Source organism: Cibotium barometz, unplaced genomic scaffold (genome assembly GCF_041138505.1).
Source record: "Cibotium barometz isolate CiBa-2024 unplaced genomic scaffold, ASM4113850v1 ctg412, whole genome shotgun sequence".
Lineage (NCBI taxonomy): Eukaryota > Viridiplantae > Streptophyta > Polypodiopsida > Cyatheales > Cibotiaceae > Cibotium > Cibotium barometz.
Genome location: NW_028229439.1, coordinates 15174 through 31298, shown reverse-complemented (window position 1 = coordinate 31298; position 16125 = coordinate 15174). Strand labels below are relative to the sequence as shown.

The 16125-nt window shown below is 40.8% G+C and overlaps 1 protein-coding gene across 2 annotated transcripts in view; it reads left to right on the top strand.

Annotated features, from left to right (window-relative positions):
- Positions 1-9498, top strand: part of LOC147602597 (transcription factor CAULIFLOWER-like) — a 42790-nt gene extending 33292 nt beyond the window's left edge. Inside the window, exons 3-7 of one of the 2 annotated variants that reach the window (XM_086797835.1) lie at positions 8520-8569; positions 8641-8746; positions 8832-8873; positions 8962-9122; positions 9232-9498. In XM_086797835.1, the coding sequence (XP_086653961.1) occupies positions 8520-8569; positions 8641-8746; positions 8832-8873; positions 8962-9122; positions 9232-9283 (411 nt within the window). In that variant the 3' untranslated portion in view covers positions 9284-9498. Of the gene's footprint in view, positions 1-8519; positions 8570-8640; positions 8747-8831; positions 8874-8961; positions 9123-9205 lie in introns of both variants that reach the window. The other variant, XM_086797834.1, reaches the window with a different exon arrangement.
- The last annotated feature ends 6627 nt before the right edge of the window (positions 9499-16125 follow it).

Here is a 16125-nt window from a genome sequence, read left to right as displayed (position 1 = left end):
TGATTTTTTCCAAAACGAATGTGGCATATATTCTTTTCAGCCCATCAAGGCATGTGCCACTTCTGCAAAGTGCCTTTTTATCCTTTCTGCAACACCATTCTATTGCAAACTGTCTCTTAATTCCCTACTTCCTCAAAAAATATTCCCCCCCACCATCTAATCTCAGGTATTTTATTTACATGCCTTTTTCCTTCTCGACCAAGGCTTTAAATCTCTGAAAGTAAGCAAACACCTCACTTTTCTCTTTCACGAAGTAAACCCACACTTTCCTAATGTAACATAATACCTATAACTTGCAATTGTTGTAGTCTTGGTCGGTCCCCATACATCTGAATGTATGACATCTAATGGCCTTACATTGACATGCTTTTCATGTGGGAAAGTTTGGCTTGCTTACCATGCCGCTAGCATGCTTCACATACTTTGTCCATACCATCAACCTTACACTTTGGCGAACCTGCAACAATACCTACATAGACTTCAGTAGTTGTATATTCACATGACCAATGCGCTTGTGCCATATGTCAATATCTACAATGACACCTATTCCAAGCGCAAACATGGCTGCCTTTACTTCAAAGCATGTTCACATCCACAGTAAACATCCTACCATTTCTGTTACCCTTTGCAACCAAGTGACACTAATATTTGAAGTCTTCCACAAAATATCCTTGAGGATTAAACCTCACTTGAAGACCCTTCTTAATCATCTGTCCAAAAGAAACCAAGTTCTTTGTAATATTTGTAACATGAAGTACATCTACCAAAGTACTTCATTTTGCCATTCTGCATAGACAGTGGCACTTTACCAACATGCGCAATGGGATGCTCAGTGTCATCACATGTTTCTACATAACCTGGTTTTTTCATTTTTTGCATGTCTTTAAACCACTCATCAGCTCGACCAGTCATGTGGTTAGAGGCATCAGAATCCACATACTATGTTACAATATCTTGCGATCCTAACACATCTCCTATTATGGAATTGAGCATGTGTTGCATCACAAACATTTGCTCACTTTTGTCATCACCTCCCTATTTACTAGATGATGTGTACTTGCCTTGCTACAACTTTCCACTTTTAATGTCATTCTACTTTTTATAGCAATCCTTTGCCATGTGCCCTGGTTTACCACAATAATAGCACTCGACGTTACATTCTCATTTCTTTGCCAACCACTTTGGCCTCTTTGGCTTCCCTGCCTCTAGACTGGCCTCTTCCATCTGTGTATGATTGTTTTTGTGAATCATTCGACTATTGTTGTCCAGAATTCTAATTTCCTTGTCGACCACAACCTCTACCTTTGCATCTACCTAAAGTAGAGTAAAAGGCATGTTCAGATGTATTCTTGATTTATGAAGAGTCCTCACCTAGTGACTTTTCCTCTATTATCAGCATAGACACCAAGTCCCAAAATTTGAGAATATTCTCCCTGACTACAATGGAGGTCTTGAATGGCTTGTACTCTTTGCCAAGCTCATTCAAACAGACACTCACCAAATCATCATCTTCCACTGATACATTGACGGACCCAAGGGATTCAACAATGCCCTTGATCTTTAAAGCATACTCATTGATAGACATGTTTTTCTTTTCCACAGTATGCAGCTCTTGCTTTGGCTGCAATTTCCTTGCCTTTGTGTAGGTCTGGAACATCTGCAAAAACCAAGTTCTGTCATGCAATTACTAGAGTGTGTCATCTTGTATGTGTCTATCATCATGTCTATGATACTAATTGAAAGACAATACATGAATTTCCTTGCACCTTGGTTCCAATCCTTCAATGTCTTTATGTCTGCTGGAGTGACATTCTCTTCAGACAACTCAGGAGGCTCGCCATTGTCTCCTTACACATAGTCCCAAAATCCTTTACCCATAAAGAAATTCTCTTCTAAACTTCCAGCCATGGAAGTTATTCTTGCACTGACAATTTGATTGATTCTGTCAGACATGTTTTCCTGTAACAATCAAAAACTGTAGCAGACAATTTATGTATGCAACTTGTAACACAACAGTATCTTATGTGATTACTGTAGTGGTACTTCAGCACCACCTGTAGGTCACTAGATCTGACAAAGTACATGTATACCCAATGTCAACAACAAATGTGCAAATACTATCTATACTCCCAAAATGCACTGCTGCTCTACAATAACCAGATTTCTACCACAGACAACTCTCAACTAGAACTTCCCAAAACTGTCAAAAATACCTTGTAATGACAAAACAAAGATTGAGGCGCACCCAAAACATGATTTTGGCCACAATAGTTCAGTACAAAAAGTACTATTTAGCACATAGGCACCTCCAATCCTATGAAGAAATCTCTTCAATCGGAGATGTGTAGCTCCCGAAGCTGCCGAGGGGTGTTGTACATAAACCAAGAAGGGAAAGAGATGGTGATGCTCTTACTCATGTACCACTTCCTTGATTACTTGTTCTTGCCTCTTGCTTGCCTCCTTAGCTCTCACATGAACTGGATGTCTCATACCATAAAGAGAATGTGAGGGAGAGAAAGAGCTTGAGTTCCTTTGCAAGCAAACACACACACACACACAAGAGAATGCAAGACAAAAGAGAGAGATGGATGGCTGAATTTTCTTCTATCTTCTTCTCTTCTCTACAACCATATAACTATAAGATAAAAGTACATACATAAAGGGAAAGTACTCTCCTACAACAAGATACAAAATGGTTGGTCTATAGTGTGAACCCAACTATATGAGTTGGGGCTATAACTATACCATAACTCTAGTACTCCAAAGTGGCTATCACATAGCCTATCATCCACTAGTAGCACATCGACCATAATCTCACCAACTATGCCAATGACATAAGTGCAAAAGCTTTCATCCAAGCGGGTCATCAATGTCTATCGTAGCACTAGTTGAGCTCAATATCTCAACACATTTTTTATCAACAAGGCTTTGAGCTACAATTGGTAGTCGACGCTAAGGACATGCTTTTGATTGTGGCTTTGGGAGCCACATGTATGTGTTGCCATCGTGAAAGCCTTGAGCTGTGAGCATGTTGGTAGGCACCCAGCGTCGTCGGCTTCTCTATGTGTGGGGTTGTCTAGCCTGCGATCATTGGGCCTTGTGTCATAGGTTTTTGGGGAGTTTTTATGGTAGATGAAAACATGTGGCGTTATTGGGGAGCTAGAGGCAAGTGTTGCCTTCATAGTAGCCTTGTGCTTTGAGGAGGTGGTTCGGGACTAGCAAACGTTGAAGCTTTGGCTTAGGGTTGATTTTTGTTGGCTCGTTTTCTTCTTGCTCTTGGGTTTTGGAGATGACCATTTTGGGATACAAAGTTTTGTGTTGCCATCGTAGAATCCTTGAGCTGCAAAGGTAAGAGATCAGAGTGCTTGCAATGTGGGTGGTTGAGGATGTAGAGTTGAGGGGGATTGTTGATGAGGCTTGATTGTCATTGTTGGAGGGTGCCGATAGTGCCCTTTTGACTGGCTTTAGGTTGAAGCATGGGGTGTGGGAACACGTGAGACTATCGGTGATGAGGATGGGACTTGAGGGAGAAGGGTAGTTGAGAGTGAGGGTGTGTGGATGATTTCCTCTTGGGGACACAAGAGGATGGTGACTTGGTTGTTGTGTGAACTATCATGGTGGCTATTTCTTCTCGCCAACTGATTTGGCAGTAGCATCAATCCACTCTTTTCCAATGATAGTCCGGTCTTGGAGTGCTCTTGCATCTATACAATGAAATCTTCACTCTAACTGGTTATTTCCTATAGAAATTTTAGGAGTGAAATACCCAACACTCATTGCATGCATTTATGTGAAATTTGAATGTAAGTGTTTTCTTGTGTAAGAAGTGGGTTTTCCAAGAGTTTTACACACCTCCACGAATATGGGATTGGTGTGGACCATAGGATATATGTGGGCTTGCCATTGTTGTAGACCATTCTGAGTCGAGATTCCAATCCATATTCTTGGTGGATTTAGTTCTCGTGGTAGTTCAGGGGAAGTGGAAGACTTACCAGTTTTTTTGGGGGGTGAGAGAGTAAGTACCCTTTATGGAAGTAGTTGGTGTGGGCGTAGAGGATCCGATTTGGTGCAGTCCCCATCCCAGAGAATCATCGTTACCTTGATCGTAGGAAGCGCGAGGATAGATGTGTTGTCAGCTTAGTTGATTTAAGTTGTAGTGTTCTTGAACCAGCTTCCTCCAAGGATGACTGCTTCTTTAGTCTCGCTTGTGGGAACCACAAAAAACTTACAAGCCAATGGGTTAGAGATAGTATGTACAGTTTGTGGAAAAGACCCAAGGCTTTTTATACGTTGTCCAATCACTAGGCAATTGAATTTTAGCATGGGCACTGCGAAGAGAGAGTTTGCCTAGCGAGACCCATGTTTTCCATGCGGCAACAATTTGTGCCTATCTATGGGAGAAAACAAGGCATGTTTTCTTTGCATATTTTTACCAAAGGGGAAATCTAACCATACCCAAAGGGTTTCCGTTTGTGTTGGGTGGTGTTAAGCGAGGCAAAGGCCCTGTAGGTTCATCAAGGTACTGGCATGCGGAGTTTGTGATTTGGGAGGGTATCAAGTGTAGTAAGGATTTTCATCCAGTCATGGTTGACTTTGTTATCACATTGATAGAAGTGACTGTGTATGGCTCTCCCACGCGTCATCAAGGGTTTGATGATAAGCATCACAAACAAAGAGATCGTCGGTCTTGGCAGTGGTCATAGAATCCTCGACAAAGGGACCTCTGAACATGGGATGTGTGTGCCAGGTATGTAAGTTCACTTTGAGAGTGTGATTCCCTTTGCGGAGGTAGACATGAAATTCACTTTGAGAGTGTGATTCCCTTTGCAGAGGTAGACATGACTTGTTTCCCAGTCATGGACCATTCGTGTTTGTATCATGAAGGATCTTCCCAAGATTCTATCAGACACTGTTTACGAAAGTCCGTGACTACAAATGTGAGTTTGAAGGTCATTTCATTGACTCTAATCTTGAGATTTTTTGCTAGGACAAGGGGTCATGCACATGCCACGTCCTCGTAAGCTTTATCAGTAATTGGTTGGGATTAAGGGGTGGTTTTCCCTAGGTTTCCCATCATATTTTTATGAGGATGCTTACGCCAATACCCCCATCTAGGATGCCTCTGACCACATGTTTGTTTATAGAAAATGGGTAGGGTTGTGTTTGTGTCATCACCTTCAAAGTAGTGGCCCCAACGCATTTACTTGAATTGTTAGTGCGCCTTTGGGTTGTGGGTTGTGGTCATGGAGTAGTTCAAGATGATGGGACTCAAATTCATCCAATGAATCTAAGTTAGCTCTCTCCTCCACGAGAGTTCATTCCATAAATTTTGATTTCCTTTTAACAAGGTTGTTCCAATGAGAATTTGGATTTGGGAAGAAAGAAAGGCTGAGAGGCTGGCACCTCATGAGTCTTTGTCAAACTCTGTGTCATTGTTCACATCGAGTTTTTCGATGTGAATGTGGCATTCATTATTGGGCACGTGTGGAATAGGAAATATTGTAAAACTCTCTCACCCAAATTTTATGAGGGTCCCTGCCTGAGCTCGTGGGGTGCTCAAAATAGTTTGTAATGTGGTGTGCATTGAGTTGTGCACACATAGGCATCACACTTCATAGGTTGGTTCCCACCCGAACATATATGTTCAAATAGGACACAATGGTTGTGCTGTAAGTGGACTCAAAAAGGACTTCGTGTCTAGGTTGGCTAGGCACATGCACACACACTTGTTGAACACTCCAATTTGCATTGAGGGGGAATGTTGAGATTGCAATGCCAAATTGTTGGGGGTGAGAGATGAGTTGGTCAAATTGAGGAGGGGTGTTGAAATGTGCAATGTAAAATGAATGGGTTATTTGCTTGAGTATGTGAACGTACCCTAGAGGTGCAAGATATTGTGGAAAGATAAGGATGCCAAAAATGCTAGTGTGAATGGTGACAGCCACATAACATAATGTGGAACGGGGACTGCCATATGGCATGATAATGTGTAAAGTTGGATAAGGGTAGAAGGCCTATATCATTGTATGGTTCACCAAGAATGTAATAGAGCTATTGTTGAGTGTGCAATCTCTCTCTCTCTCTCTAGTCATGGAGTTTCTTGTGTGATTTAATCCACCTTAATTCTTATGCTTAATCGTGTGTCCATCACCATGATCAATCCCATATTAGGATTGTTAACAAGTGTGTGTGTCTCTTCTTCTCTCCCATGTGCAAAAGGGTGTTTGTGAGGAGAGAGCTAACTTAGAGCTCTTCAAGGTAGCCCTCTCCCCCATGTGCCTTCCCATTAACGCTCCTGAGAGGGTGAGAGTGTTTATGAGCAGAGGGCTATTATCTTGAAGCTACCTTGGATCTCTTCAAGCCTTGGGAGTCCCAAGCTCAACATAATAACTCACATGCTGATAATGGGAGGTGGTCTTCTCAAAAGTACTAGCTTGCTTTAATGTGGTTACCTCTTCTCTGAGATGACATGTAAGCATCCAAGTTCCCCATGACACTTGAGAAAGGTAAGTGCACTCCACTTCATCAGTCTTATGCTAGTGAGTGTGGTGTATTTCGGCTTTCCAGTTAATATTATCTTGTTTAGCCCAACATGTACACTTGGGGTATGCTGTCTTGAGTCCTCAGCTACTCCATAGAATGTATGGCCTTCATTGCGTAGGCTTGTTTGGCTTGGTTTACTCTATGTTACTTGATGATGTCTTCTTTCACTCCCTTCACTTAATGTTGATGTAGCCCAAGTTTGTGGATGTAATGTTGGAAGCCCACTAGCTAACCTTGGGTTAAAATAGACTGCGGCCCTAGATTTATAACAATGATGGGGCCAATGTGAAGAGGATGAAGAAAGAGAAAGGATCCATGTTGTTGTCACAACCATTAGGGAAGATTTGTCAATCCTTTGTTATCCAAGTTCGTATGTCATTCCAGGGTGAGAAATTCCCTCAGCTTTTATCGACTTAAGAAGTACGCATTATTTTATTTCTCTTGGTTGCTTAAGGAAGTTAATTTTAGATCAAAAGAAAATAAAATTGATGAGTGTTAAACTCAAAAGAGAAAATATGATTTTCTCATGCCATGCAATAGGCATTATAAAGCCTTTGCCAGAGCCAATGTACTTAAGGTTTTACCGAACTTATGTATTTACAATGGTATCCTTGGGATGGTTTGGTTGAAGGCAAAGTAAGTTGATATCAATTGCCATAAGGGTATAGTCTCCTTTTTTGGATCTAAATGGAAATAAGGTTCAAGGCATTATACACAATCTCGTGAGCTACAATTAGTTAAGGCTTCCAAGGTGCTTAAGGGACTCGGGAGGAAACATGTCATCTACCTCATGACGCTGAATCAAATCAATAAGAAGGCCAATGTAGGAAATCCATAATGATTTAGTGAGTCTTTTGACCTTAAGAAGTAATCCATGAGATTGAGCTTATTCTAGGAGCTCAGTCGACCGCTATGATGGGCTTACAAATGTTTTATCCCAAAGGTCCTTGAATTGAAAGAATAGATCACAAAGATGTTGGAACAAGGATTCATTTGGACAAGTGTATCTCATTGGGGTACCCCCATGCTTTTCTAGAGAAATAGGTATCTGACTCCTCCAATTCATAATGAACTCTTGGATTGACAACATGGAATCCAAACATCCACCAAAATAAATCTAGGACCTAGAAACTATGAAATCATTATCAAGGAGCAGGACATACCTATGACAACATTCAAGTCAAGGTATGTTCACTATGAGCTTACAGTGATGCCTTTTGGGTTGACAAATATCCTTGCTACCTTTAATAGGTTGATGTTAGAAATCTTTAGGGAGTAGCCATATGACTTTGTCCTAGTATTCTTTGGTGACATTTTATTATATTCAAATAATGTTGACCATGGGAAGCACTTCTAAAAGGTGCTGAGAATCCCAAGGAAGCATAAGCTCTTTGCCAAAAAGAGAAAATGCAATTTCTTCATTGACCACATTGAATATGTAGGCTTTGTAGTTTCAAAGAACGGAATTAGTACCCATCCTAAAAAATACAAGCGATAGTGGAATGGACCAAACCAAAAATAGTGAGAAAAGTTTGGGGATTTCTAGGGTTAAAGGGATGGTAGCATATCTTCATCAAGGATTATGCCAAGATTATCTCTCCATTAACTACCTTATTGAAGGACACTCCATTCTAGTGGACTTTGCAATGTCAAAGTGCATTGGATAAGCTTAAGGTAGTTTTGCTATCCAATCCGATGCTCAGATTGCCAGAGTTTGGCAAACCCTTTCTTAAGTGAAAGATCTTGAGATCCTGGCAATACCTAAACTTTTGTCCGCGGTGGACACATTGAGTAGTTATTGTTGTGTCTGCTCTGAGCCATGGCAATCTTCGACCAGTCCTACGCTCTAATGAGGTGATAGAGAGCATATTAAGGCTCTTCTTCTTTTCTTTTTCTGGCATGGTTTGCTATGGATTAGTGGGGCGGGAATGAATTATAGAATTGACGGAATTAATCAGCCTTGCCTCATGCTGCAGGAGATAATGCTACTGAAGAATGAGGTGGAAAGGTTGCAACGAGACGACAGGTACACAAGCGGGCCAGATCTTGTAAGTTGATTTGCGAAGATCACTGCTGAGTATCTGATGTCATGCGCAGACAGTGGAATGGCGGATTGGAGGCGGTCAAGCTTCTCTCATACGCTGAGCTCGAGAAACTCGAGGACCAAATGGCGTCAGGGCTAAGAAGCGTCCGTCTAAGAAAGGCAAGATAGGAACACGTCTACAATCTTTGGTAAATGGTGGACAAGCAACTGAGAAATCTCGCCTTAATCTTATGTTGTGCTGCAGGACGAACTAACGTCGGAGCAAATGGAGAGCCTTGTCAGAAAGGTAGATGCTGATAAGTTTGTGGGTTGCATCTTTGATTGGTGTGCCTGCCGGATTGTAATAAGGGTTGTGCGGGTGCGTGAGCGGGCAGGAAGAAGAGCTCCTGAGAGAGAACGAGGATTTGCGAAGACAGGTGACGGAACTGCAATTAGCGGAGACTTGTTCTTACAGAGATCAGCTTGAGCGTGGCGGCGTAACAACGTCCTCGGCGGGGGAGATCGAAAGCTCCGACACACTCCAGCTCCAGCTCAGGTAAAGTAGACCACTCTGCTGTTTAATCCTTCGGTTTTCTTTTTCTCATCATTCTTTGATCCGCAATTCATCCCCTCAAGCAGGCTCTCAACACCTTGCTCATCGCCAGCCACCGAGACGGCACTGCAAACACAGGCGCTCCCATACGCAATGGCAAGTAAAATGAAGGCTCGTTCCATCACCTGATACGCATAACATGGAGCGCGTTTCGCCGAATCAATCCTTTCCTTCACAACTTCGTGAAATACGTTAACGTAATTATGTGTTGGGTCTTCGTGAAATACGTTCATGTAATAATGTAATTGTGTGTAAATGAAATACGTTCATGTAATAATGTAATTGTGTGTAAATGAAATGGGCTACATAGAGATTCTTGGTTTGGAAATTGAAGTGTGCCTTGAAAGATGTTTTGTTCTCAAAAGAAATGGACTAATTTCTAGTTGAGGTATGTTCGATGTATGGATGTAGCTTCCACATTGTAGTAAATCTTGCTCCTCGACAAAAACACAATGAAGCCCATAGGCATCACATTCATGGTGATGGATTTTTCAAGCCGCTTGGCCTACAAGTGGTGGGTTGCCACTTGTAGGCACTGGTGCCATTCTCCCCTCATGCCATTATTACCAAGGGAGAATGGCATTCTTACTATACGAGAGAATAGCAGTGGTGCCATTCTCCCATCCAAACAATGTAGGCAAGGGGGAATGGCAGTGGTGCCATTCTCCTTTAGCAATAATGACTTAAGTAGAAAATGGTACCACTTCCATTCTCCCTTACTAATAATGGTAGTGGTGCCACTCTTCCACAATACATTGCTTGGAAGGGAGAATGGCAATGGTTCCATTCTCTCCTCATACCATTCTTACTAGGGAGAATGATAGTGGTGCCATTCTCCCTTCCAAATAATGTAGGCAAGGGGAATAGCAGTGGTGTCGTTCTCCTTAAGCAATAATGAATATATATATATATATATATATAACTTAAGTAGAGAATGGTACCACTGCCATTCCCCTTGCTTACATTGGTTGGATGGGAGAATGGCACCACTGCCATTCCCTTGGTAAGAATGGCATGAGGGGAGAACGGCACCACTATTGTTTTCCCTTAACAAGAATGGTATGAGGGGATAATGGCACCACTACCATTCTACCTCGAATAGCAGTGGTGCGAAACCATTATTACAAAGGGAGAATAGCAGTGGATCCATCCTCCCTTCATACCATTCTTACATTCATGGGAGAGGAGATCACTTTATAAAAAGGAAAGATATCAAAATATTGATATAGCAAGGTTTTTACTTACATCCCAATTTATTCAATCTTTGTGACATTTTACTAGGCCTTGTGGTGGCTTTGGTGGCCCTCCAAATACCATCCATTGTGCTTGAAGATGCTACAAGATGTCCATATAGTCTTGATTCTTCAGCATATTCTTTGTGGCGGTCTTACCTAGTTTAGTACACATTTTCTAAAATAAGCTTATTTCAAATATTTGAATCCATATCATACTTCTCTCTTTCACATAGGGCATGAAACAAGTTTTCCCTCTCTTTTCTTTTTACTGTCTTTTTTCCTCTCATCACCATCTCTTGCTTTCCTTTTGATGAAGCATTTTTACTACTGTGGCAACTCTAAAGGTTGATCCACACTCAAAGACTACATGCAAAAGGGAACAAGCATGTAGATTTGTGGATTCATGGAGGTCTATACGCTCTTGACCCATCAACTTGTAAGCCTCCATCATTTAGCACTTTACATGATCTTGTTTAATTCATTGGAGATGGTAGAGAAGGCTTATTTGGATACTGCTCAAGATTGAATAATCAAGCTGTTATTTTCCATTATCAACACACACACACATGACTGAAACTACGCTTCGTGTATATGAGCAATCTATTAAAGGGCTAGAAGACATTGTAATCTCACAAACTCAACATGTAAATGAGTTAGAAAGACTACTTCAATCATCTCAGCAAGAAGAGGTTACAAAGCTAAGACAAACTATCAAGAATTTAGAGGAACATGCACTCCAAAAAACCCAACTAAAAAGTACTCTTTTTGGATTAAGAGAGAGATCTAGATAGTTTAAGAGTGTTACATGCCTGGACACATGGGGGTGCTAAGAAGAAATAAATGAAGCTTGCTCGAAACTACAAGAATAGTGTGGGAGGTTTCTCTTTGGATAATCCTCTAGATAGAATTGTTATAATCAAGTCTGCTATTAAAAACAGTGACTTGACTGAAATGCTCAAGCTCTTGGAGTGTGCAGGGCTTCGAAGGAGGGTAGTGAAGGAAGTTTGCAATGACTTTTGTGACTTGGTCAAGCCTGATGAGGTGGTGGAGGATTGCGATAAGATTTAAATAAGCAAGAAGGGATACAAAGCCATATCACAGCTACCCATCCAAGGTATGAAGCCTCATCATCTTCGTGTGTTCGGCTTATCCCGACCACATACCGTAGCAATGGCACAACAACAACAAAATTTACCTATTCCAAGGTTTATTGGTGAATACAAACACATTGACGATTTAATGATTGTAGAGAAGCCAAAGAAAAAGAAATCAACATTCAAGTATGACATGTATAATAACATATTTACAGACATTAGAAGGGTCCAATTAGCCATGGTGAAGTTTTATCAATGCACAATAGAGGACTATGAGGGTAATCTTATTTCTGTTATCAAGCTTGATAAGACACAGATTCCCAAACATTAAAAAATGGAAAGAATCACTATTGGACTAATGAACAAAGCTTTAAATTATGCCCAAGTTGAGGGAGACCACCAGTTATTATACAATGCACAGTCAAAGATGGTACCTAGGGGCAGCTAGAGTGCCAGATGAGAGTCATGATACTCTCAAATGGTTGTTCTAGCACATAGGAATTCCAAGCATCATTGATGTACAGAATAAATGTGAGAAGCTTGTGATGGATGGGGTAGGAAACTTTACAGTTGAATGGCACATGAGTGTCGACTTAAAAGCATTGAAGTGCATGTATGGGGTGTGTGGTGGTCCTAGATCAACAAACCCATGCCTCTATTGCATGGCAGGCATGAACAGTAGAATGGTACAACCCAACAATGGATTGTACGAAGCCTCCATCCAGAGATAAGACAAAGGAAGTAACTGGTGATAAATACTAAACCAAGGATAAAATAAAATCAAAGACCAGGAGCAAGGGAAAGTCAACAAAAACAGCTGAAGTCAAGGGTGCACCTTGTATTGTGCCTAAGCATCCCAATTGGGATCCCATACTTCCTATAAATCTAGAGAGAGTTTAATTTTATACTTAACATGCAGAAATTAGAATACTAGATAAGTTATTAAAGCTTCATCTTGACTATGCTCATTCCATTTTACCATCAGAGCTATTAGATGCATGTTTAGAGTAGTGTGAGATATTACTCTCTAGCATGGGCTTTCATGGTGGACATGTGCAACTTAAAAAGGATGACAAGCAGTGAATTACCACTGGTGATATTTTGGCAGATGTGCAACTTAAAAAGGATGACAAGCAGTCTGGTACCACTAGTGATGTTCTAGTAGATGTGCAACTTAAAATGGCAAAATGATAGTGGTGCCATTCTCAAAGCCTCCCATCACCTTGAACGGGAGAATGGCAATGCGGCCTCCCATCACCTTAAAGAGGGAAGATTGGCACCACTGATATTCTCAAGGCTTCCCATCACCTTGAAGGGGCGAATGGCAACACTGCCATTCTCCCTTACATTCAAGGAAGAATGGCAGTGGTGCCATTCTCAAGGCCGTCCATCACCTTGTAAGGGAGACTCGCACCATTGCCATTCTCGCTTACATTCAAGGAATAATGAAAGTGGTTCCTTTCTTAAGGCCTCCCTTACATTCAAGGAAGAATAGAAGTGGCGCCACTGTTAAGGTCTCGCATCACCTTGATGGGGAGAATGGCACCATTGCCATTCTCCCTTGCATTCAAAAGGAAGAATGGCAATGGTGTCATTGTCAAGGCCTCCCGTTACGTTGAAGGGGAGAATGGCACCACTGCCATTCTCCCTTACATTCAAGGAATAATGGTAGTGGTGCCGTTCTCAAGCCTTCCCATCACCTTGAAGGGGAGAATGGCACCATTGCCATTCTCCCTTACATTGAAAAAAGAATGGCACTGGTACCATTCTCAAGGCCTCCCATCACCTTGAAGGGGAGAATGGCATCACTACCATTCTCCCCTCACTAGGGCCAAAAATGAAAAAATAGGGTCGTGTAAGGATTGCATTAACTTTCTTAATCAAACTGATTTAACTAAAATAGTAGAGAATAGCTATGTTAAATGAGTCTCTTTTGCCTATATTTAGAGGAGAGTGTTTTTAATATGCCATCCATCACGTATCTATAGTGTCTTTAATTCGCATATTCTTTGTGGCGGTCTTACCTAGTTTAGTACACATTTTCTAAAATAAGCTTATTTCAAATATTTGAATCCATATCATACTTCTCTCTTTCACATAGGGCATGACGCAAGTTTTCCCTCTCTTTTCTTTTTACTGTCTTTTTTCCTCTCATCACCATCTCTTGCTTTCCTTTTGATGAAGCATTTTTACTACTATGGCAACTCTAAAGGTTGATCCACACTCAAAGACTACATGCAGAAGGGAAGAAGCATGTAGATTTGTGGATTCATGGAGGTCTATATGCTCTTGACCCATCAACTTGTAAGCCTCCATCATTTAGCACTTTACATGATCTTGTTTAATTCATTGGAGATGGTAGAGAAGGCTTATTTGGATACTGCTCAAGATTGAATAATCAAGCTGTTATTTTCCATTATCAACACGCACACACATGGCTGAAACTACGCTTGGTGTATATGAGCAATCTATTAAAGGGCTAGAAGACATTGTAATCTCACAAACTCAACGTGTAAATGAGTTAGAAAGACTACTTCAATCATCTCAGCAAGAAGAGGTTACAAAGCTAAGACAAACTAACAAGAATTTAGAGGAACATGCACTCCAAAAAAACCCAACTAAAAAGTACTCTTTTTTTTAAGAGAGAGATCTAGATAGTTTAAGAGTGTTACATGCCTAGACACATGGGGGTGCTAAGAAGAAATAAATGAAGCTTGCTCGAAACTACAAGAATAGTGTGGGAGGTTTCTCTTTGGATAATCCTCTAGATAGAATTGTTATAATCAAGTCTGCTATTAAAAACAGTGACTTGACTGAAATGCTCAAGCTCTTGGAGTGTGCAGGGCTTCGAAGGAGGGTAGTGAAGGAAGTTTGCAATGACTTTTGTGACTTGGTCAAGCCTGATGAGGTGGTGGAGGATTGCGATAAGATTCAAATAATCAAGATGGGATACAAAGCCATATCACAGCTACCCATCCAAGGTATGAAGCCTCGTCATCTTCGTGTGTTCGGCTTATCCCGACCACATACCGTAGCAATGGCACAACAACAACAAAATTTACCTATTCCAAGGTTTATTGGTGAATACAAACACATTGACGATTTAATGATTGTAGAGAAGCCAAAGAAAAAGAAATCAAAATTCAAGTATGACATGTATAATAACATATTTACAGACATTAGAAGGGTCCAATTAGCCATGGTGAAGTTTTATCAATGCACAATAGAGGACTATGAGGGTAATCTTATTTTTGTTATCAAGCTTGATAAGACACAGATTCCCAAACATTAAAAAATGGAAAGAATCACTATAGGACTAATGAACAAAGTTTTAAATTATGCCCAAGTTGAGGGAGACCACCAGTCATTATACAATGCACAGTCAAAGATGGTACCTAGGGGCAGCTAGAGTGCCAGATGAGAGTCATGATACTCTCAAATGGTTGTTCTAGCACATAGGAATTCCAAGCATCATTGATGTATAGAATAAAGGTGAGAAGCTTGTGATGGATGGGGTAGGAAACTTTACAATTGAATGGCACATGAGTGTCGACTTAAAAGCATTGAAGTGCATGTATGGGGTGTGTGGTGGTCCTAGATCAACAAACCCATGCCTCTATTGCATGGCAGGCATGAACAGTAGAATGGTACAACCCAACAATGGATTGTACGAAGCCTCCATCTAGAGATAAGACAAAAGAAGTAACTGGTGATAAATACTAAACCAAGGATAAAGGAAAATCAAAGACCAGGAGCAAGGGAAAGTCAACAAAAACAGCTGAAGTCAAGGGTGCACCTTGTATTGTGCCTAAGCATCCCAATTGGGATCCCATACTTCCTATAAATCTAGAGAGAGTTTACATTTATACTTAACATGCAGAAATTAGAATACTAGATAAGTTATTAAAGCTTCATCTTGACTATGCTCATTCCATTTTACCATCAGAGCTATTAGATGCATGTTTAGAGCAGTGTGAGATATTACTCTCTAGCATGGGCTTTCATGGTGGACATGTGCAACTTAAAAAGGATGACAAGCAGTGAATTACCACTAGTGATATTTTGGCAGATGTGCAACTTAAAAAGGATGACAAGCAGTCTGGTACCACTGGTGATGTTCTAGTAGATGTGCAACTTGAAAAGGATTTCAATGGGGGAGGAGACAAAGCTAGGAGGTTCTCGTCAAACTATGAGAATAAACAAGCTACAACAGTATGGGAATGTTGGAAGGCTTTATGCGAGCACACAACTAACCAAGCTAGTGATCCAAGGATGACAAAGCTTTGTATGGGAATTTGGACAGAGCTTGATAATTTTATTAAACTCTTACATAAGAAAACCACTAAAGGCAATTACATAAGTCAGTTTGAGATAGCAATCAAGACACTTGTGAAAACAATTGTAGCTGCTGCCTGGGAGGGAATAAGGATATAACCTTCTAGTTAGTAAGAGTTTTTGCTTCATGTAATTTGTGCACCTCCGCACAATTCCAAATTTGTAAACGAGCCTTCCTCAGCTCAACCACACTCCAATGAGTGTTCTAGATACTCCAAAGTATGCAACAAACTTCAAATTTGATGTAAAAAATCAACCTGTTATATGCATCCAAAATGAACT